Source organism: Dendrobates tinctorius, unplaced genomic scaffold, assembly GCF_039654945.1.
Source record: "Dendrobates tinctorius isolate UK_male_01 unplaced genomic scaffold, ASM3965494v1 ptg000165l, whole genome shotgun sequence".
NCBI classification, from domain to species: Eukaryota; Metazoa; Chordata; class Amphibia; order Anura; family Dendrobatidae; genus Dendrobates; species Dendrobates tinctorius.
In genome coordinates, this window is record NW_027361832.1 from 8,706,222 (window position 1) to 8,731,151 (window position 24,930).

Consider the following 24,930-nt stretch of genomic DNA (forward strand, 5'->3'; position numbering starts at 1 on the left):
CATTAAACGCATTTCTTCTCAGCATTTGCATTGCGTAAGGCAGAGAATAAATGTAAAAACCTCCATGATAAAGTTGCACTCACACCATGTGCATTTGGCGAGTTTGGATGTTGCGGATTTTCTGCACTTAAGTCAACGACGTTTTTTCAGCGGACAGACACTAAATAAGCATGTGCGTGTTTTATCTGAAGACTTTTCACATCTAATATAATCCCATGTGAAAAATCTGCGCCTAAAACTCAGACAATACTCGCAAGAGAAATCGACATGCTGTGGAGGTGAAACACGGGCCGCGGGTCAGTTTACGCTGAGGGCAGGAGATTTCTATAAATCCCATCCTCTTGGCTGGATCTCGAAGTGGAGGAGTCAAAAACCCACCAAAAACTCATGGTGGGCTGGGCACACAGCCTAAAATTACGGGTTCTTGGTTTTTGTTTACCCACTGCATGAGCATACATATAAAAGGTTGCCTGCTAGTGGTATTGGTAAAGGACTGACAAGCGCTATGAATGCAAGTGGATGTGAAGAAGGTACAAGAAAGAACATATGCTCACGCTTTTCCAACCGCCAATTGGTCACCGGTTGTTTGAAAAGCCGTAAATGTAGCTTAAATAGATGCTAATGAGAAGCCATCCTTGTGTCTGTTTGTGCAAGTCACCACCGGGTGCCTGGCTCATTTAGCATTATTTATAACCCCCTCTAGGTATTTGCTGGTCCCCTGCACATTACTAACACTACTTCCCACCTTCATACTACCTTAACTACACATTGTAACCAACAGAACCCGTTCTCTCTCATATTTAGTATCATTTTACTAATATTAGTTCACAACAGAGGTCATTCTGTATCATAAATAAATTCTGCTATACCAGATTTTACACCTAAACAAACCCCCTATATAAAATAAAAATACATAGAATTCTAAGAGGATATTGGGGCGGGCAACACATTATAAAATAAACGTATCCACGACTTAACATGGTTCTCTGGAATATATTCCTGCGGGTCAGTGCACATCTAGGGGACATTATTCAAGGTCTGGAGACATCTGGGTGACGAAGCATACGGGCACTCAGGACAGATGAAGCGAGCGCTGCCCCACATTATCAGCAAAGATTGACTTTCACGTCTTACGATAGCGTAATGCTCTTTCTTTGTTACTGCGATGATTATTGCGACAGCTTGGTTTCCTCCTCTTAGGCCACAGTCACACATCAGTTTACGTTTGCCAAAACCAGAAGTGTCTCCAAAACACAGAACAGGTGTCAATCTCTCCATTAGAGTTTTTCTCTGTACGTGCCACTCCGGGTTTTGGCATGCAAACACTGATGGAAAATACTGACCCAATACAGATTAGTGAATAGTGAATACGCCCTTCTGCAGAGTGTCTTACAAACGACTGGAGAATGGATGTTATTTGGGAGTTAATAATATGCACAACAGTATACACTCATTCACCAAGTCACCGTTTTTTTTTTGTACAAGATAATCAGTGTTTCATAAGTTTTTTTGCTTTGTTTTTTATCAGAGCTTGGTCTGTGTCAGTTTTTACCATCAGCGTTTGTTCTGCGTTTCATCATGCTTTCTCAGCTGAAAAACAAACAAGAAAATAAGTTTCTCTCTCTCTCTCCCTATCTAGCAGTCCAAGAAAAAATACAGCATTCAGATGGCATCCGAGTGCTGTCCAATTTAGTCACTGCCTGGCAGAAAAAATTTTGAGCAGACAATGGGATGAAAAATCGGACATGTCTTGGCAATTTTGCATTACGCAACAAGTCACAAACATGAGAATGGCCCTATTCATTATTAAAGGTACAAATGCCATCCAAGAAAAACACAAATAGCACTTGTACGCGCAAAGCCAGTGTGTGAATGAGCCCTAAGACTAGGCTGTCCATCTGCAACAAAATACCATGACACCATCTACTAGCAGTAGTCAATGGTCTCCTGATTTACACTAAGGGTGAGTGCACACGCTGCGGATTCTGCTGCGGATTGATCCGCGAGGATTTTGCAAAATCCGCAGGTCAAAAGACCTGCAGTTTATCTGCGGATTAGCCTGCGGTTTTGCCCTGTGGTTTATCACCTCTACAATGGAGGAGATGGTAAACCGCAGCAAATCCGCACCGTCTGCACTGTGGCTTCCATTTCCCATAGGATATTATGGAACTGTACACCACAGCAGAAACTGCTGCGGATCCGCAGGGCCAAAACCACTGCTGATCCGCCACAGAATCCGCAGCGTGTGCACACACCCTTAAGGTGCAGTCCGATGGCCGATTAATCAGACGAAGATCGGAACACAGTGCAAGGACTGGCTGGCGACTTTCCGGACCAGAGTGTGACACCTGCATAAAAATACATGAAGATCACACACTCAGGTCTTGAGACGCCAGCCAGTCTGTGCACTGCATTATGTTATCGCTCCCATTTATATGGACGTCTGACTGCGCCCAGGGCTTCGGCTGCTTGCAATGCCAGACCACGTGATTCTACCCTGAACAGATGTGATAAACTAACAAAAAGCTGACAAGAACTTCCACATCAGAAAACTGGGGTGAACAGGTGCAAACTAGAGGCCCTGTCTCATAATGAGATCGTTAGCGAGATCACTGTTGTGTCACCGATTTTGTGACGCAACAGCGATCTCGCTACGTGTAACACAGCCACGATAGGGCCCCCGCTGCGATGTCGCTGATCGTGCTCGAATGTCCTGGGCCATTTTTTGATCGCTGGTGTCCCGCTGGCCAGCATGCATTACTGTGTTTGACGCCAATGAGCGACCTTGGTGGCGACAAAGAACTCAGGGACGCAAGCTGGAGTTGTCAGAACAGCTGCTGTGTGACAAGGTCCCAACGACCGCTGAGGTCATTATACAGCTCGCCGGATCGTTGCTGCGTCGTTGAAGAGATCTGCTTGTTTGACAGCTTACTAACGACCATTTGGCGACGCACCAGCGATCCTTCCCAGGTCGTATCATTGTTGGGATCGCTGGTGCGTTGCTTAGTATAAGGGTACCCTTAAAGTAGCCATCTCTATATGTAAAGACCTGCCCAAAGGTTGCACCGAAGCACAAACTGTGTCTCTTGCTTTGTCTCTATGTTGAGGAACATATTTGTACTTCGGGGCGACCTGTGTGCAGGTCTCTTGGTTCCTCTGGATTAGAGCAGGAAGATAAGTTGCCGCCTACAGTCCCACCCCAGAGCACAGTATATCATTTTAATCAGTTTAACAGCTCCAACCTGACAATGCCTGTAGTTTGCCTCCCAAAATACTCCTTACAGGTTTGCTTTAAAGCGCCTATTACACCCCTAAAAAAATACGTATATATTATAATTTAGTGATCTTGGTCATTACATTCAAAACCAAATCTAAAATAAAATTAGGAAATTAAATTTAATTCCACTTTACATAACACTTTAAGCAGTGTATACAATTCCTAAAGTTTCCTTTTATGTGAAAAATAATATAAAGAATACAGAAGAAAAATTGGAGAGTAAAAAAAAAAAAAAAACAGACAGAGGGGGAGGGCTATCTTTAATGTTTCTATTTCCCCCCAATGGGCCAATATGTACAGAAACTGTCGGCAATCCAAAACTTTGAAGATTTTCTCAGTATTAATTCTTGAGAAACCAAAGATGCATATGGAAGTTTATACGAGAACAGGAACAGGGCTACTGGTCCCCAGATGTTAGCGTCGATACTTTATCTTGATACAATACTTCTGTTAAGAATAGGTAAAAAGAGCTGTGTGTTTCAAGTTTTATTCGCAGAATCAAATAAACATTTTACAGAAGAGTCAAAGCAATTTTTGGTCTCCAAGCGAGGCGGCATGGGCAGTAAAGGTACAAGAATAAGGTTTCCCTTCATCAGTATAATGTTACTGTACAATATTTTTAAGCTTACATTAGCATTAATCAAATAGCAGCCAATGGTTATAGGCACAACTAGCCCTTCAATGGCCGCCTCTGTGAAAGCCCGTAAAACCAATGGTATTCTGAACATATTTCATAACAGAAAGCAAATATTTAAAGGGGAAAATTAGCTTTCACCAAGTACATCTTTACAATGTTTGTCTTGCGCCAATGGATCGAAATAAAAAATAATGAGACACCCATGTGAAAAAGTTTAACTCTTTCACTGGCAGTGATTTATCGACATTTTGCACCTCGGATATGCAGGACAATTTCTGCACTTTGAGGTCTACAACTAAAACCTAAATGACAAAAAAATAAATTGATATTAACTCTTATCTTTATACAGCTCTGGCAAAAATTAAGAGACCACTTCCAAATCTTCAGTTTGTCTGATTTTTCTCTTTATAGGTATATTTTTTAGTAAAATATAAATTGTTCTTTTAGTCTGCAAACACTGACAACATGTCTCCGAAATTCCAAGCAATACATTTTGTTTTTTTTATGAAAAGGAGAAATGGTCAAAATTTAAAAGACAAACAAACAGTGCTTTCAGACGTCAAATAGTGCAAAGAAAACAAGTACATAATCATTTTGAAACAACAATATTAATGTTTTAACTCAAGAAAAACATCCAGCCCATAAAAGGCAGCGCTTCCCAGGACTCACATCCAAAGATGATATCCCATATTTTTTTATTTCATAGGTTAAAAAAGAGATACAACGCGTTTCGGATACAGTGTATATCCTTCATCAGGTATCATAAAAACACAGTACAAATCCTAATAGTATAAAATTCAGTTACACATATATAGTAGCAACCTTTTATCCCAGTCTCAGAAACTTGATTTAGGGTGTGGACCAAGTTCAGGAACACAGTTCAGGAACACACCCACTGATTGATCCAACCTTGACAACAAGACCAAAAAAAAAAAAAAACCCCAGAGAGAAAAAAAAAAAAGCAACGTTCAAACTCTCTCTATGATATCATTCAATCCATTTGGATATAATGTTCCCAGACGATATATCCAAAACGTTTCTTTCCGGTTTAAAAGAGCATTCCTATTTGCAACACCAGAAGGTATCTGCTCCACCGGAGTTACTTTTATACTTTTATATTAGCATTTGTACTGTGTTTTTATGATACCTGATGAAGGATATACACTGTATCCGAAACGCGTATCTCTTTTTTAACCTATGAAATAAAAAAATATGGAATATCATCTTTGGATGTGAGTCCTGGGAAGCGCTGCCGTTTATGGGCTGGATGTGTTTTTCTTAGGCAGCACGGTGGCTCAGTGGTTAGCGCTGCAGCCTTGCAGCGCTGGAGTCCTGGGTTCGAATCCCACCAAGGACAACATCTGCAAGGAGTTTGTATTTTCTCCCCGTGTTTGCGTGGGTTTCCTCCGGGCACTCCGGTTTCCTCCCACACTCCAAAGACATACTGATAGGGAATATAGATTGTGAGCCCCACCCGGGACAGTGATGAAAATGTGTGCAAACTGTAAAGCGCTGCGGAATATGTTAGCGCTATATAAAAATAAAGATTTATTTATTTTTTTCTTGATTTACTCATCCTGTGTGAGCCTGAACCTGGCTCTTTCACTTGGATCCACCCGAGGCAAGCTGCAAGCCCTGTCTTCTGAGAAGTATCCCAAAAGGAAGGATTTTTGAGGATACATAATCCAAAGCTATATTAGTCTTCTATCAGGTGAGTGCATAAAATTGTGCACCCTTTAAAGACTACAATATTGTGTTTACGCACTTAGGGCGCCGCAAATTGTCTGTTCTCTCCCAAACAGGGATTTTTTTGCATAAATGTTTTAACTCAGGAAGAGTTCAGAAATCAATATTTTGTGGAATAACCATGATTTTTAATCACAGCTTTCATGTGTCTTGGCATGCTTGCCACCAGTCTTTCACACTGCTTCTGTTCTGGCGCAAAAATCTAAGCAGTTCTTCTTTGTTTGATGGCTTGTGGCTATCCATCTTCCTCTTGATTACATTCCAGAGGTTTTCTATGGGGTTCAGGTCTGGAGAATGGGCTGCCCATGACAGGGTTTTCATGTGGTGGTCTCTTAATTTTTACCAGAGCTGTATCTTCTAAAAGGTACACGGCTTGTCAAAATGACACTTAGCATTTTACAGACACACTTAAATTGATGTTAGGTTAGGTTCCCACCACGTTGAGCTTTTGGTGAGTTTTGACGTTGTAGAATTTCTGTAGCATTCCGCACCTATTAAGTAAATTAGGTTACTTTAGTTTTTTCAATGCATTTTTATCGCGTTTTTGACACTGCATTTTTTTGTCCCTTTTGGCGTGTCATGTGCCAATTACATGTATTTTTGATACATTGCCAATGCAGAAACACAATAAACACACGTCAGTATGTCACATGTGGATTTTCTGCATCTAACGCAAGTCTATGTGGAAAATCTGCACAGAAAATTAAGAGTACCTGCAAGAAAAATTGACATTTTGAAAATATGAAAATCACAGGTCAGCTTTTTTTTATTTAGTATAGCAGCAATTTTCCTTTTTACAAGGAGCTTTCAGAAACAAAAATTTTATTAAATTCTTCAAATTTATATTAAAGTTATCACACAAACATTTTTAAAAAGTACTCCTTACAACAACATTAAAAACATTGTTTAATAAGTTTGTTAACGCTTCTAGTGCTTCACAAATAAAGCAAAGTGGAGTGAATCAATTACAAAGTTCTCTTTTTTTGCATTAAAATGTAGTTTTAGCTCCAATTTGCTGAAAATGTACTAATAAAGGCAGAACTCCTTTAAAGTGGGTGTTGAGAAGGATACCCGAAGACACAAGCGCCTCTCACTTTAACCCCTGATAATTCAGGCTGGGTCTTGACAACTTTGGCGTTTCTGGTCTCATTTTGCCGAGAAATTAGTCCTGCATCGCTGCAGTCCAGGTTGAGCTATGGTTATTAGCCAGGACGCATCTTATATGTGCTTGGTTAGTGAGTTGCCACCCTGCACGGATGTAAGTGATGTACTTGGCAGGAAGAGAGTTAAAGTGATGGCCACTAAAACAGATAACCTGCCCAAGTGCAGCAGAGATCGAGGATGTGAACCTTCACTTCATTGATTCATTCTGAAAGTGCTAGAGATAGCAGTGCGAGACAGCCAGTGTAGTAGTGCAACACGGCAGAATCACTGGTCAGTTACTGTGGATTTCTACTTAACTGCAATAAGTTTTAGAGTTGAATTTTTGAACATATTCTTTTTCCCTTTTCCTTTCCCAGAGATTTCAATAAGAAGAAATGTGAATTCAGAATACAAATGTAAGTAAAGTGTAAAACTACTTAATTTTACAGTAGGTAACAGACCCGTATCCTAGAGTCAAACATTGGGTTCGTCCACAGTTGCTGGCATTAGAGATGAGTGAACCCCAACTTAAAAGTTTGGTGTTTGTACTGGACAGTTATGTACGATGCTAAATGCTGAACACGGACTTCTCTCTGAAGTCCATATGCAATGATCGGAGTTCCGGGGAAGTCCGTGGGAGAGACACAGTGAGTGAGTGAGAATTTTCCGGCTTCAAAGTTCGGGTCCTGATTGTTTTTAATGAGTTTCTGATTCTGGTTCAGTTCGGGTAAAGTTCTAGTGCTAAGACTGTTCGGGTAGGGTACCAGACTCCGCACTTCCAAGGGTCCGCACATCCCGAGGTGGCATTCTTCTCTCTGGACACATCTGACAGATCTAGGAGCCATAGCCGGATGAAGCTTTGGAGTAACAATATGAATGTAGGCTGGTATTATGTAAAGACCGTGCCTGGAATTATTACAGTAAGATTTTTTATTATTAGGGAAGCCCTGATGAAACAGACGCTTTATTTCATACACTAAGGAAATCAGTGCCATATACATGAGAGCTGCCAATCCTACAGAAGCACACAAAGATCATTATGTGTTGCAGAAGAAATGGGCCGGTTGCTGAAAGTCTTTTTTTGCGTAATGTACAGTAGCAGATGAAAAAGGAAACGTATCTGTTTCCTCACACAGATAGCCTAACTCAACTACAGCTACTAATCATTTCCTCCTTCTACAGCCTTTTATCTGTCTGCTATGATTAACCCACAGCGTGCTGTTACAGATGTTCACCTACTGCACTGAACTTTATGAATTTATCATTACAAAATCAATGCATTTACCAAACATCCACTGCCCAAAAATTATATGAAAAAGTGTTTTCCTCTCTGTACGAGCCATATCATATCCCTTATTAAAGTGGTAAAAAAAAATAAAAAAAAATCCCCTATTACAGACCCCCATTATGGAGAGCTGCTGTAAAAAGCTTACTTTGCACTAGAGATCCTCTGGCATCCTTGACTTGCGCTACTTCTACACTTACCGGGTTTTTGGCGGCCCGTTATTGAGGCCCGTTCTTACGGTCTGCCCCAATAATGGACCGCAAAAGAAATTACGGATCGCCGTTTTTCATGTTTCCAATACTATGGAAATAGTATTGGGGGAAAAAACGGAGTTCCGCAGAACCGGAAGTAACGGTGCACCACAAAAACAAACTTGCGTTTGTTTTTTGTGGCCCCATTGATTTTCAATGGGGACTGTATCCGTACGCCATGAAAAAGATCAATTAGGCTCGATCTTTTTTTCACAGCCGCAAATACAGCCCTCACGGCTGTACGGCGCACAGTGGAAATTAGGCGGGCTGATTTTGTGGCCCCATAGAAATCATTTGGGGCCACAAAAACGGCCCGCAAAAACACGGTAAGGCTATGTGCACACGCTGCGGATTGGTCTGCGGATTTTTTTATCTGCGGAACCGCAGGTAAAATGACCTGCGGTTTTACCTGCGGATTGGCCTGCGGTTTATCACCTCTACAGTGGAGGAGATGGTAAACCGCAGCAGAATCCGCAGAAAAGAATTGACATGTCATTTCTTTCTGCGGATTCAAAACCGCAGCTTTTCCACATTTAAAAATCCGCAGCATGCGCACAGAAAATTTTAAGTCCCATAGGATAACATGCTACTGTACACTGTCTGCAGAACTGCTGCAGTTCTGCCGCGGCCAAAACCGCAGCTGAACCGCAGCAAACACCGCAGCGTGTGCACATAGCCTAAGTGTAAAAGAAGCCTTACATAGATAAATTTCCAAATCCTTTTATTTTTCAATACAGTTCCAGCATATATAATGTTGATTTCCCCCTTCAATCAGCTTTTCTCAGAATTAATGGGGTTGTCAAAAGAACTACTGCGCCTCATAAAAATTTACAAGAAAAAAAAATTTGCTATTTGGAGCAACGTCTAAACGACGACTGGCACGTTAGACCTGCCGGTGTGAAATCCTACAGAACCGCATTCAGCTCATGTCTTACACAGCTATACACTATATCGGGGATCCCCAATATGTTATACATAGGCATCGTCCATGTATTGCTTTTTTTTTTGGGGGGGGGGCTTGGGAGTCACATGTGGCTCGAGGGGCCATAACTGATAAGGGAAGGAGCACTGGCTCAGTGCTCCAACCTAATGAGGATCCAAAGGCTGGACCCCCATCGATCGCAAATTGATCGTAAGTCCTAGCGTTATGCCATTGCTTTCAAAGATAGTACCGCCCCCTTTAAGCATACATGAACTAATAACGACTAAAATTATGACAGGGGTCTGAACTCTTCACGGTCATCAAAAAAAAAAAAAAGTTTCAAGAAGGAGAAACCTTTTCCCATTAAAACAAAGGAGAAAGTCTCAGTACATTCATAGTGAGATCATAGCAGTGATAACGTTTGACAAATCCAAGAGCCACAACATGAAGATGATAAAGTTACTGGTTTGTTGACCCTCACTTCATTAAAGGCAATCTGGCAGCAGGTTTTTGATATGCAATCTGAGAGCAGCATGATGAAGGAGCAGAGACCCAGATTCCAGCGATGTGTCACTTTAGTTAGGTTGTGTGTTGCTGTTTCAATAAAATCAGTGTTTTATCAGCAAGAGATCATCACTACAGGACTAGGTGTCTCATGCCTCCCAGTCAACTGCTCTGTATAACCCCGCCCCCAGTACTAATTTTGTAGCTTTTTGTCAATGTACAGAAAGCAGCCAATTAGTAGTGAGAGCGAGGTTATACAGGGCTCAACATAACTGGTAGCTCTGCAGCAGAGATCAAGGATTTTATCCATCACAGCTGCTGCATCCAGTAAAGTAAATGATCCAACGCTGGAATCAAGAACTCTGTCCATACATCATGTTGCTGTCCAATTCCATAACAAAAAATTGCTGATAGATTCCCTTAAAGACAACACTAAACCTAGAAATGAACTATACAAGTTCGTGAAAGTTAAAGGGGCTGTCCATCCTGGCAGTTCATGTCTGCAGCCTTGTGAATCCTCACACATGAAGTTAGCACACTGTCAAGACTCTCCGGACCGACGCACACAGCAGGTGGGTACGTGACTGTAACTATGCGATCACTGACTAGATGGGCGCAGCCTCACTCAATACAAATTAATTGTGTGAGGCCGGACAAGTCTAGTTAGAATGTGGCCGGAAGTAAGCACATTGAATAATTGCGGCCATATGATCGTCCACTCCCAGCTTTGGAGACTCCTGACAACAGAGAGACTGCAGACTTGAACCCCAAGCCTGGTCAACGCCTTTAACATTCAGTCTATTTTAGGTCTGTGTGCACAACTGACCCGACTGACAACATGAGGACAGATGGACAGCACAAGTCCAGTGTTAGCCTACTGTATATACTAACAAACATGAGCCATTTTCTGTGTAAATCTCAAGAGCGGGTTGAAAATACTTGCAGCATAAGCTGGCCTGATCTGCTTTACCGACTAGTAGGCAGCTCTTGCTTCCATCCACTAAGTGCTAGGGAGCATGGAGATGCACAGAGCCAGTGACAGACCGCAATGTTAGGACGTAACTAGCCTGCGAAGTTCAGAGCTGGCCTAAACTTACTCAAAATGTAAGACAGTTAGGGTGTGTGCAGACGCTGCAGAATCCGCTGCGGATTAATCCGCACGGATTTTGCAAAAACCGCAGATAAACCGCAGGTCAAAACACCTGCGGATTATCTGCGGTTTTGCCTGTGGTTTGGTCCTGCGGCTTCACCATCTCCACAATGGTGGACATAGGAACCCGCTGCGGATTCCGCAGAAAGAATTGACATGCGGTTGTTTTTTACCATTCATTTGAATGGTACTGTACACCGCAGCTAAAACTGCTGCGGGTCCACAGCGGCCAAAACCGCTGCGGAATCGCAGCGTGTGCACATACCCTAAGTCTGCCCTAGTAATTGTCATTCAGCAAGATTTACTGCATTTTGATGAATTTTAAAAATTCTTACAAGAAAATCTACATGCTCGTAGAACAGAAGGGTTAATCTCATACAGGTCAGTCCCATTTTAGCTTGTTTTCAGCTGAGAGGGGTGGGCATAGGAAAAAATGACTGTTTTTAACAAAATACACAGACTCAGCCAAAACTCCTGAGCAGGGGGATCTCTGATTTCCTAGAGCACCCAGAGAAGACTTCTTCATATACGTCTCTGTTTTAATTGCAATATGAGACAAAATAGGAAGGTAGGAGAGGAGAAAATCAAGGGATGAATTGCTGGGATTTTTTCATATTTTTGTAACAATTTCTACATATTATTCATCAAAACCGGTGTTCCTCATGTCAGTTTTGATGAGGGGGCGCTATGAAATGAGAGATGCCCGATTTATGAGGGGGGCCCTCGACACAAATTTTACTTCTGTCACAGACCGGTCATGAAATAGACGAGCGGCCGCTGCCACACCTCATCCGGTCCCAGCTAGACCCAATTTGGTGAAGTTGTCCAGAACTAGCGTGAAGGCGCCAAAAGTTGCAACACTTTTGTGCAACCTCGTTTAATGCAAAAAATTAGCAACTTTTCAATGTTTTTTTGTTTTTTTTTTTACACGAGATTTACAGGTGTGAACACTTTGATGACTATATTTTCCTTTAAAACAGTGTTTGCCAAACTCAAGTCCTCACGGTCACCAACACATCGTGTTTTCAGGGTTTCCCTAGTATTGCACAGGTGATAGTAATAATTCTAAGGCAGTAGAGACGGACACAGGTTCTCTCACCTGTGCAATACTAATGAAATCCTGGAAACATTATGCTTTCAGGGGGCCATGAGGACAGGGTTTAGGAAACACTGCTTTAAAACATGTCCCAACTTACAAAACTGATAATCAAAAGCATAAGAAAATCTGAAAAAGAGTATGCTTCATTTTAAAATTAATTTTTTATCATGAATCAATAGTACACGTGGAAATAACACACCTAGAAGGACACCTTATTAATGAAATAAGCTACTTGAAATTCACACTTAAAACGTATCTTCAATATACAGAGATTTTTTTCATTACTGAGATTGGAGATGGCAATTGGTGCTCATAAGGTTCTATGGATAACTAACTGTGGTTTCAGGTGAACCTTCAGTATAATGTCTATCTGCCTTTAGCTCCTTCCCTCCTCATAGAAACCTCCCATCTCCATAACATCTTAGAAGCATCGCCATGTCCGATCCCAGTAATGGGGAAATCTGTCTTTACTGAATACAGATTTTACCCAATATTTGAGCGTGACAGATCAATCCAGGAGAAGAAAGAAGCAGATTTTTCTGATAAGATAAATTATAAAGTTGCTTATTTTCATGTGTAAGCAATTAGTGATAACATTGACAAACACTGCTGCAGTCTCCAAATATGGGTACATAGCTTGCCAACTTTAGGATTTGAATATGTTTAGTGGAAGACTAATATAAAGGGTTAATGCTGTAAAATAAAAGCCCCCAGTCAACCTATTGTCCCGCTGAGAATTACAATTTCTCTGGTAAAGGTGTTGTCTATCCCAGCAAATGGCGCATGACATAATCTCTGCATCATTTAATTTCAGGATCACGTCAGTAATCAATTAACTCCGGTAATGGGGATTGTCATATCGGGCAGTTGCTGTATCTGTAAACTGTTAAAAACAGATGTATTGGGCCCATCCCTCAACTTGAACCCTGATTTTGCTACAACTGAATTTCTGATCAAAGTTAAGCTGTGCCTGCAATCATTTAAAGAGAAATGGGTGAAAACTATGAGCTCCCAGTAGACAGTAATTACAACTGTCCACATTATATTACATTATTTTGGGTAGCATCTTTAATCATTGTCCCAATCTACTAAATGATGCTACCAGAGATCAGCACATTGAAAGACTGCTTAACAAAAGGCAGAGTTTTACCTAAATTGATATAATGGAGACAGGCTGGGAAGACTGCTATATACAATAGCAATATACAACCATTGCCTGTAATGATTAACTAAATTTACTGATGTTTACTACGGATGGGGCGTTTCTTAATATGATAAAGATGCTGAGATGCAGAAAAGTAGAACTCCATACCGGACTACAAATTCAATGGCTTTTGTTATGTCAAAGGGGTTGGCCACTATTTTACAAGTCCTTTTTATGGGAACTAACTGCCATAGATAAGCATTACACTTAATACTTTGATTTGTCAATTACTGCTGTAACCTGAGCTGATCTTCTGGTCAAATGATCTTTAGCTGGGAATCTCCTGCTTCCTGTGATGTCATGTCAGATTCTCCCTCACTACCTGGTTCTGCAAACTGATGGGTGGGTGGGACTCGCAGCATGGGTGGATGGGCCTAACCATGCAGGTGGGGAGTGCTACCTCCCCGCAGAGCTCACGCCCTCCCCGCAGAGCTCACGCCCTCCCCGCAGAGCTCACGCCCTCCCCGCAGAGCTCACGCCCTCCCCGCAGAGCTCACGCCCTCCCCGCAGAGCTCACTCTGTTAATATGAATGCTTTTGTTGCAGACTTAGATTTTACATGCATCTGTATGTATACAGTATTTGTACTGTATGTACATGTACACACACTGCTGTATACAGCGTGCAACGTATATGCATCCTGCTTTATTCCCTTCATCATATGACTATATTCAGATCTCTTCCCACACATCCCATCATTCATTCCATCACACCCATCCAATCAACCATTTCAATGAGAAGTAATAGGGAATCATGTTTATTTGTCAGGGCTGGTGTTCTGGTGCTTTAGGTGCATTGCTTCTTTTCCTTGTAGTGTCCTATACAGGGCATAATGTTGATGCTGTGTGTACACGAAAAGTTGGAAGGGTTTAGGCAGAGTTACAGGTCTGTGCTCATTGCTGGCTTGCAGGCCATCACAAGGAAGCAAGGGAAATGTAGTCATAAGGGAGCAGAGGATTCGGAAGAGGAGGCGATCGCTATATGGTGGGTAGGTGATAATACACTTTGTCAAAGTGTATTGAATGTTAGATACTGTATACTCAAGTATAAGCCAAGATTTTCAGCCCATTTTTCTAGGTTGTATGGAGCATCCTATGGGGCCCATCATGAACTGTATGGAGCATTATATGGGGCTCCTGATTCAATATGGATATTCAAAAACATTTAACCTACTGATGTCTCAATTTTACTTTTATTGGTATCTATTTTTATTTTTGAAGTTTACTAGTAGTTGCTGCATTTTCCACCCTAGGCATATACACGAGTCAATTTTTCCCATTTTTTGTGGCAAAATTAGGGGGGTCGGCTTTTACTCGGGTCGGCTTATACATGTGCATATACGGTACTTTTTTTTATTGTACTATGAAATGGCTTTCATTTTTTTATTTATTTTTTTAGAAGAGAAGCTAATAACTTCTTAAAGAAAAGCTGCATGTTCTTAAGAATACACTATTAGGAAATGTATAAATGCAAAGGACGACAATGGGGTTCCTCTTTATGCTCGTTAATCATCAAAGCTTGAAAGACGAATGTCAAATGGGTATTCCAATGTCGTGCATTTCTGGCATACCCAGACAATATGAAGACCCATGTCCCACCAATGGTACCTGGCAACTAGAAAACAGGTCCTTGATGCACAAGGCGGAATTTATTTAGAAAATCCAACCACTTCTCCATGGACAGCAGTGTGTAACAGGGTCCTATTCTCGAGCTACATTCAGGTCTCATAGGTGAGATCCACATCTAATATACATTAATATCATACCAAGCTGCACTTTTAACATTGACTGTATCTTTTATGGTGACAGAAAAGTCAAGCTTTGCCATCAGTACATACCCTCGTGAAAACAGGTACGCGCCTATAGTATTTTAACATATTAAAGGGAAAACATGAGATCATGAATAAGACAATGTCGAAATGCGTTGATCAGTCTACGCTCTGAGCCGGTGTGTTTTACTGCTGCTGGATACCATCTATATGGCACTTTTTATATGTTTGCAATAAAAGTTATTTTTTTACCTTCACCATTCGCGGAACACTCCTAACTTTGCTATAAAAGGGAGAGGAACGAACCATAAATGCACATGCGCTAAAACTACATCCCATTCATTCTCAGGATCGGAGACTGGTCCCAGTGTCAAGATGCCCACAGATCACAAAGTGATGGTATATCTTAGCAATAAGCCATCACTTTACGAGATTGAAAACTTAAGGTTATGGCTACATGAATATACCGTCAATAGTTCCCTATAGAACAGAAAAGCTGTGTCACGATGCACACAATTTCTTGTACGTTGCCACATAGCTCAATCTTTAAAATGTGCAGCACCTACCAGGCATGTGAATTACTGTGTCCTTCGTGTGTCCAAGAGGCTCTTCAGTTTCTTCTTTCGAGTTTCCTATTTCACCATAATAGAGAGCAATCCCCAGCTGCAATATGCGGATAAACATCGGAAGCTGTTGATCGGTAAGGGACAGTTTCAGACTGTCAACCATCGTATGAATCTGCATGAATAAAAAAAACAAGCTCAGAAACAAGCCCTCTAAATGACAATTCATGCAACAATATAAAAAAGTTTAGGGATATTGCATAAAGCAATCTGTGCAGAGCAAAATAAGTGATGGGAAAAACATGTCAACTTACAATTCATTTCATTTGTCACTGAAAATACTTCTAACTTGTAGGTGCATAATCACTCATGGTACACAGGATCCACAATGAGGCTGTGTGCACACGTAAGCGGTTTTTTTTTTGCGTTTAAGCGTTTTACCGGCAAAAAAAACGATTAAACGCTTAAAAGAAGCATCATATTCATTTTAATGAATTCTGCACTTTTTGTGCATACTGATGCGCTTTTTTCCTGCAAAAAAAAAAAAAAAAAAACACATCGCGGTGAAAACGCAGCATGCTCATTAATTTTGCAGAAAAATCTGCATTTCTAGCTATTTTCTATGAGACTGGGGATGCGGGTAAAAACGCATAAAAACGCGTTTTTTCTGGGAAGGAGTCCGGTTTTCTGTCAGGAATTTTCTGCATACGTGTGCACATACCCTTAAGGTCCCATTACATTAGATAAGAGTTAACGGAACCCACCGATTTTTGCCAGATTAGCAGACCACCTGTTATTTCTGGGAGCCTACCAACTCTCCACCAACAGTTAATGTCAGAGTAATAAAGGATCGGATAGTTGTCATTTCAATACTGAATGATGTTTTCAGGTGAGATAAGCCACTGCCGGAAGCATAGGCATTAACACTTTGCTAAGTGCTCATGTGTATGGGGGAAATTGGGAGAGATCTGTCTGTCAAACGTTTTCACAAATAGTTCTTGTACGCATGATATTTTATTGGGCTGTCCACATGTCCGATTTCTTCCTCGGACCCAGAGGCTCGAGTAAAAATTTGAAGATGTGTTCGATTTTGATCCAAGTGCATGTCAAAAGCAAAAGAAAAGTCAAAGATGATATAGAATTTTTGCAGGATGAAAAGGGTTAAGTGGTCAAAAATGATGATGAGGAGGCCGAACTTATAAATTCCTATTTTGCATCTGTGTTCTCTAAGAAAGCAATTGTAACATCAACTGATCGAAGGAATAAAACAATCCTCACTATTCATAGTCAGAGATGGAGAGTGAGGATTAGCGAGTTTAAATGAATTTAAATCTCCTGGTCCAGATGAATTACAACCTAGGATACTGAAAGAGTTAGCAGAGGAATTGCAGGACCACTAGTCAGAATCTGTGAAAAATCCTGGAGAATTGGAGAAGTCCCAGAAGATTGGAGAAGGGGAAATGTTGTCCCTGGTTTCAAAAAAAAAAAAAAAAGAAAGAAAGAAGATGGAGCCATGAAATTACATGCCGGTGAGCCTTACTTCTATACCAGGAAAGATCTTTGAACAAATTATTAAGCAGCATGTATGCAAGATCTTGGATAAGAATACAGTAATTAACCATACCCAGAATGGGTTTGTAGCAAACAAGCCATTCCAGACTATTCTAATTTACTTCTATGATGGAATCACTGACTGGGTGAATCAGAGCAATACGGTAAATATAGTACATTTTGACTTCAGCAAAGCATCTCATACGATCCTTATTGAAAAAAGTATGACCAAGTATGGGATTGACAAGGCTACAGTTAGGTGGATTAATAACTGGCTCAGTAATCGTACTCAAAGAGTGGTAATAAATGGTTGCACATCCAAATGGATACTGTTTCGAGTAGGGTACCACAAGACTCTGGCGGGGTATCTGTATTGTTCAATATTTTTGAAATGATCTAGATAAGGGAACTGAAAGTAAACTGATCAAATTTGCAGACGATGGAAAGTTAGGAGGGATAGCTAACACTAGAGGATTCAGAAGGATTTAGATAAGATTGAACAACGGGCAGTGACTAAAGAGGGCGTCACACATAGCAATATCGCTAGCAATATCGCTAAAGCATCACCGATTTTGTGATGCAGCAGCGATATTGCTAGCGATATCGCTATATGTGACACCTCCGACCGGCTCCCCCGCTGGCTATCGCTGATCGCGCAAGAACGTCCTGGGCCGTTTCTCGTCGGCGGCTTCCTGCTGGCGCCGACGAGCGACGCGTGGATGCGGGAGGGTGGAAGTCTTCATCTTTACGTCTGACAGGTAAGTAACGACTGCCGACCGCTGCTACGTCGCTGGTGAGATCTGCCTGTTTGGCAGCTCACTAGCCACCACTTAGCGATGCACTAGTGATCCTGACTGGGTCGTATCATTGTCGGGATCGCTGGTGCATCGCTAAATGTAAGGAGACCCTAAGAGAATGGTATTTAACCCCTTACCAACATTGGACGTATCTTTAGTCCGATGTCAGTATCCCTCCCTTTGATGTGGGCTCCGGCGGTGAGCGCACATCTTTCCCAGGACATGTCAGCTGTTTTGAACAGCTGAAATGTGCCCGCAATAGCCGCGGGTGGAATCTTAATCAACCCACGGCTATTAACCAGTTAAATGCTCCTGTCAACCGTTGACAGCGGCATTTAAAAGGCTTTTCTGGCCATAAGGCCGGAAATACGCACACCGGTGACCCGCGGCACGTGATTGCGGGTCACCAGTGTGTTGGCATGTCAACCCGAGGTCTCCTGGAGACCTCTATGGCTGTCAATGCCAGATTGCCATGAGCGCCACCCAGTGGTCGGCGCTCATAGCAAGTCAGTAATTCAGCTACATATAGGTGATCTGCTCATCGCCTCTATGTAGCTGAGCCAATCGAGTTGTGCCAGCTTCAGACTATTGAAGCATGGCAAAAGTGAAAAAAACAAAAAAAAATTCTAAAAAAAAATTAAAGAAGAGTTTAAATCACCCCCCCTTTCTCCCCATTCAAAATAAAGCAATAAAAATAAAATCTAACACACAGATAATTGGTATCGCCGCATTCAGAATCGACCGATCAATAAAAAAAATAATTAACCTGATCGCTAAATGGCGTAGTGATAAAAAATAATAAAAACGCAAGAATTGCATTTTTTTTTTTTTTTTTTGGTCGCTGCGACATTGCATTAGAAAGCAATAACGGGCGATCAAAAGATCGTATCTGCACCAAAATGGTATCCTTAAAAACGTCAACTCAGCACGCAAAAAATAAGCCCTCACCCAACAAGAGATCACGAAAAGTGGAGACGCTACGGGTATCGGAAAATGGGACAATTTTATTTTTTAAGCAAAGTTTGGAATTTTCTTTCACCACTTAGATAAAAAAAGAACCTAGACATGTTTGGTGTCTATGAACTCGAAATGACCTTGAGAATCATAATAGCAGGTCAGTTTTAGCATTTAGTGAACCTAGCAAAAAAAGCCTAAACAAATAACAAGTGTGGGATTGCACTTTTTTTTTTTGCAATTTCACCGCACTTGGGATTTTTTATCCGCTTTCTAGTGCATGACATGGTAAAACAAATGGTGTTGTTCAAAAGTACAACTCGTCCCACAAAAAATAAGCCCTCACATGGCCATATTGAAGGAAAAGTAAAAAAAAATTATGGCTCTGGAAAGAAGGGGAGTGAAAAGCAAAAACGCAAAACCAAACAAAGCTCCGAGGGTTAAGGGGTTAACAGGGAGAAATGCAAGATTACATCTGGGCATGAAACACAAGAATTACATCAACAGAATGAGAGTAAGAGTACTAAGCAACAGCAAGTAGAAAAAAAGGCTTAGGTGTACTAATACACCGCAGACTGCACATGAGTCAACAGTGTAATGCAGCAGCAAAAATGGCAAACAGAGTTCAGGGATGTGTTAAGAGAAGCATACAGACTAGATCACATGACATTATTATCCCTCTCTACTCCTCCTTGGTCAGACCTCATTTGTATTACGGTGCCCAATTCTCGGCAGCAGATTTTAAAAAATACATTGAAAAACGTCAGCAAATTCAGAGTAGAGCTACTAGGATAGTAAGCGGACTGCAAAGTATGTCCTATGAGGAATGGCTAAAGGAACTGAGAATGGTTAGTTTCCAAAACAGAAAGTTAAGAGGAGACTTAATAGCTGTCTACTAGTGATGAGTGAATGTGCTCTGATAACAAGTAAGCATTCTTGGTTAACATGTTATCTGAGTATCTTGGGCGTGCTCGGATAATACACTGCTCAAAAAAATAAAGGGAACACAAACAGAATATAACTTCAAGTAAATTAAACTTCTGTGAAATCAAACTGTCCACTTAGGAAGCAACACTGATTGACAATCAATTTCACATTCTGTTGTGCAAATGGAACAGACAACAGATAGAAATTATTGGCAATTATCAAGACAACCCTCAATAAAGGAGTGGTTCTGCAGGTGGAGACCACAGACCACATTCTCAGTACCAGTGCTTTTTGGCCACTTTTGAATGTTGGTTGTGCTTTCACACTCGTGGTAGCATGAGACGGACTCTACAACCCACACAAGTGGCTCAGGTAGTGCAGTTCATCAAGGATGGAACATCAATGTGACCTGTGGCAAGGTTTGCTCTGTCTGTCAGCGTAGCTGGAGGCGCTACCAGGAGACAGGCCAGTACAACCAGGAGACGTGGAGGGGGCCCGTAGGAGGGCAACAACCCATCAGCAGGACCGCTACCTCCGCCTTTGCGCAAGGAGGAACAGGAGGAGCACTGCCAGAGCCCTGCAAAATGACCTCCAGCAGGCCACAAATGTGCATGTGTCTGCAAAAACGGTTAGAAACAGACTCCATGATGATGTTCTGAGGGCCCGACGTTCACAGATGGGAGTTGTACTCACAGTCCAACACCGTGCAGGACACTTGGCATTTGTCACAGAACACCAGGATTGGCAAATTCGCCACTGGGGCCCTGTGCTCTTCACAGATGAAAGCAGGTTCACACTGAGCACATGTGACAGACGTGACAGTCTTGAGACGCCGTGGAGAGCGATCTGCTGCCTGCAACATCCTTCAACATGACCGGTTTGGCAGTGGGTCAGTTTTGGTGTGGGATGGCATTTCTTTGGAAGGCTGCACAGCCCTCCATGTGCTCGCCAGAGGTAGCATGACTGCCATTAGGTACCAAGATGAGATCCTCAGACCCCTTGTGAGACCATATGCTGGTGCGCTTGGCCCTGGGTTCCTCCTAATGCAGGACAATGCCAGATCTCATGTGGCTGGAGTGTGTCAGCAGTTCCTGCAAAATTAAGGCATTGAAGCTATGAACTGGCCCGCCCATTCCCCAGACCTGAATCCGATTTAGCACATCTGGGACATCATGTCTCGCTCTATCCACCAAAGTCACGTTGCACCACAGACTGTCCAGGAGTTGGCGGATGCTTTACTCTAGGTCTGGGAGGAGATCCCTCAGGAGACCATCCGCTGTCTCATCAGGAGCATGCCCAGGCATTGTAGGGAGGTCATACAGGCACGTGGAGGCCACACACAATACAGAGCATCTTTTCCTTGTCATGAGGCATTTCTACTGAAGTTGGATCAGCCTGTAATTTGATATTCCACTTTGATCTTGAATATCATTCCAAATCCAGACCTCCATGGGATATTCATTTTGAGTTGCATTAAAAATTATGTTTTATTGTTCTGAACACATTCCAATATGCAATGAATTTAAATTTGCAACTGGAATATTTCATTCAGAGATATCTAGGATGTGGTATTTTAGTGTTCCCTTTATTTTTTTGAGCAGGGCATGTTCTAGTCCCTGTGTTTGCATGTATTGCAGCTGTTAGACAGCAGCAACACATGAGGGATTGCCTTGGATAACACTCGAGCACGTTTGGAAAACACATTATCAGAGCACGTTCGCGCAATACTACTGTTTACAAATATCTGAAGGGACGTCACAGTGTAGAGGGCTCATCATTATTCTCATTTTCACATGGAAACATGAGAAGCAATGGAATGAAACTGGAAGGGAGAAGATACTGATTAGATTTTTATAAAAAACTTTATGACAATGAGGTTGATCAATGAGTGGAAAAGGCTGCCACGAGAGGTGGCGAGTTGTTCAATTGAAGGCTTCAAACTGAAGCTGGATAGACATATTTTGGAGATGGTTTGGTGAAGCCCGCATTGAGCAGGAGGTTGAACACGATGACCCTTGAGATCCCTTCCAGCCCAAACATTCTATGATTCTATCAAGTGTTGGATCAAGAATGGTAGTGCTGGTCTATGGGTCGGGTCCATGAAAAACATTGGATCAAACTCATTGGACTGTGTTTCTAGGATGGAGAGAAAACTATTGTGTGCATCTAGCCTAACAGGGATGTTGTGGCAGCATTGAAAAAATTAGCGGTTCATGAACTAAAGTTTGCGAATTGCTTACTCTAAAGAAGTTCTGCGGAAGTTTAGTTGCAAACATTATTCTGCAAAAATTATACAGTAATAGAAGGAATAGCTAAAAATGTAGTTAGTGCTTACTGAGTTTTTATGTATAGTGCTCAGCTTTAACTGTGACTCAAAGAATTTTGGGCAATTCATAAAGACATTCAATGTAGAGAGAGGATAGAGCATAGGTGTGGCCACCATAAAACTGAAGAATATAGTAAATAAAGACAAAATTAACACATGGGAGGTCAATAAACTCTGGTTCTACTAATATGCGAGTGCCCAAGAGGTAGGATTCAAACCTATAACAAACTTTTAGCAAATTCCAATGAAATATTGGAACACCCTAGGATGGGAATACGCTCTGAAGAAATTGGATTCATAAATCATTGGCACAGTTTTTATTGATTATTCCCAAAATATCAGTTAATCTGCTGAACCGATTAAATAAGGAACAGTTATTGTTGAGGGTCTGACGACTGGGACATCCAGTGATCCCAAGATCAGGGCTCTGTACCAGATTCTGCTAAGTTCCAGACGAGCGCAGCGCTCCACTATTTCCATCAATCCCATATACAATGAATGGAACAAAAATCGTGCATCTCTGCTCCATTCAAGATAAGACTTGTAGAACTGGGTAAGTCATCCTTAACTTACCATTTTAGGAAATAAACCTTTAAGACTAAATTCACACCGCACATCTGCAGCAGAAAGTTTTTCTCTGAAATTTCAATTGGATTTGTATTAATCCAAGCCATACAGAGGAGGATTTACCCACACTGACTGAAAAGGAGTTAAGTCTGTAGGAGATATATCTGTATTACAAAAAGTTAAAAGAACCTTTTTTTCACATTTGCAAAAAAAACTAAAAATATTTGGAAATGTAGAGTAAAAATTGCTGGCCCCAAAAGGCAAAATATCACATTATGATTCCTGTGCATTAAATACATACACAGCAAAAATTCAGTGCACACATAACTGGAAGGCGATTACCTTGATGACCGCAGGCATTTTAGAGTTAAGGCTGTCATAGGTAAAGTGCAGGCGGGTTCGGAATGAACACTTGTACAGAAGCGGATCCTGATAAAACTCGATTTTCCCGCTAGCATTTCTCTTGTCAAGACAAACAGTGCAGTCTGAAAAATTAATAACTTTCCTAAGGACGAGTTCAGTGCCTGCAAAGAGAAAACATTAAATGGTAAGAAACAGCCTTCCAGGACCGACAATACTTTAATGTGCCTTTGCAAACATCATAGGTAGAAAATGCAAAAAAAAAAAACCCTAGTAAATGTGAACATACACAAAATAAAAAATTAGCCATTGCTATAATTAAATGAATCTCTAACTTAAAAAATAAATGAATGTTTTCTATTAGTGCACGTTAGACTAACTTTTCTACTGAGTCAAGTCACTACTAGCGATGAGTGAACATGCTGTGATAAGGTGTTATCAGAGCATGCTTGTGTGCTAACAGAGTGTCTTTGGCATGCTCAAAAAATATGTTTGAGTCCCCGCTGCTGCATATCGCACGGCTGTTCGACGGCCGAAACACTTGAAAGGATTGCCTAAACATCAGACAATCTCTGCATGCGTTAGGGCTGTCGAACAGCTGCAAAACATGCAGCCACGGGGACTCATGAAAATATCCTTCCAGCACGCCAAAGACACTCTTAGCACCATACCCAAGCACGTTCGCGCATCACTAGTCATTAAGTTTACGAGTTGCAGCTCACCAGAGATATCCATAAAGGCCCGATCCCAGAACTCATCCACTGTGTAACACTCCGCGCAAGTGATGTTGACAGAAAGGACGATATCATCCTCCACGTACTTCAAGATCAGGTTATTCACCACAATATTCACGTTGTTCACAACACGGCGGATTAAACTCTGGACATAACCTGCAAGAAACATGACAGGCGATGTAATAACAATACATTTTATTTCTATAGCACCGACACATTCCACAGCACTTTACATTTCAGAGGGGACTTGTACAGACGATAGACATTACAGCATAACAATAATCACATAGATCATAACAGATACCAAGAGGAATGAGGGCCCTGCTCGCAAGCTTACAATCTATGAGGGGGAAAAGGGGGAGAAAGGAAAGGTGGGTGGTAACAATTGCCCTGATTGTTTGGACCAGCCATAATGTTAAGTGTGTAACAGTACAGACACAGAGGGCTAATGGATGCATAAAGCATGTGGGAACATGATGCGGGGAACCTGGTTATGGTAAAACTTTTGGCTGTGCCACACAGGGATAGTTAGGCTAATGTGTTGAGGCGGTAGGCCAGTCTGAATAAATGTTTTCAGGGCACGCTTAAAATTGTAGGGATTGAGGACTACTCGTATTGACCTGGGAAGTGCATTCCAAAGAATTGGCGCAGCACGTGCATAGTCTTGGAGACGGGAGTGGGAGGTTATGATTATCGAGGATGCTAACCTCAGGTCATCAGCAGAACGGAGGGCACGGGTAGGGTGGTAGACTGAAACAAGGGAGGAGATGTAGGGTGGTGCTGAGCCATGGAGTGCTTTGTGGGTGAAGGCAATAAGTTTGTACTGGATTCTGGAGTGGATGGGTAGCCAGTATCAGGACTGGCACAAGGTAGAGGCATCGGTGTAACGATTGGCGAGGAATATGATTCTGGCTGCAGCATTCAAGACAGATTGGAGGGGGGAAAGTTTGGTAAGAGGGAGACCGATTAGAAGAGAGTTACAATAGTCCAGACGAGAATGAATAAGAGAAACATTAAGAGTTTTTGCAGAGTCAAAGGTAAGAAAAGGTCGAATTCTAGAAATGTCTTTGAAATGCAGATAACAAGAGCGAGCCAGTGATTGGATGTGGGGGGTGAATGAAAGCTCGGAGTCAAGTATGACCCCAAGACAGCGGGCATGTTGCTGG

The 24,930-nt window shown here is 41.7% G+C and overlaps 1 protein-coding gene across 11 annotated transcripts in view; it reads right to left on the reverse strand.

Moving 5' to 3' along the window:
• Positions 1-24,930, reverse strand: part of VPS13B (vacuolar protein sorting 13 homolog B) — a 1,297,298-nt gene that overhangs the window by 1,155,471 nt on the left and 116,897 nt on the right. For all 11 annotated transcript variants that reach the window (XM_073550458.1, XM_073550457.1, XM_073550459.1 and 8 more), the window contains exons 5-7: positions 23,753-23,920; positions 23,013-23,194; positions 15,552-15,723 (exon numbers count right to left, since the gene is read on the reverse strand). In XM_073550458.1, the coding sequence (XP_073406559.1) occupies positions 15,552-15,723; positions 23,013-23,194; positions 23,753-23,920 (522 nt within the window). The remainder of the gene's footprint in view (positions 1-15,551; positions 15,724-23,012; positions 23,195-23,752; positions 23,921-24,930) is intronic.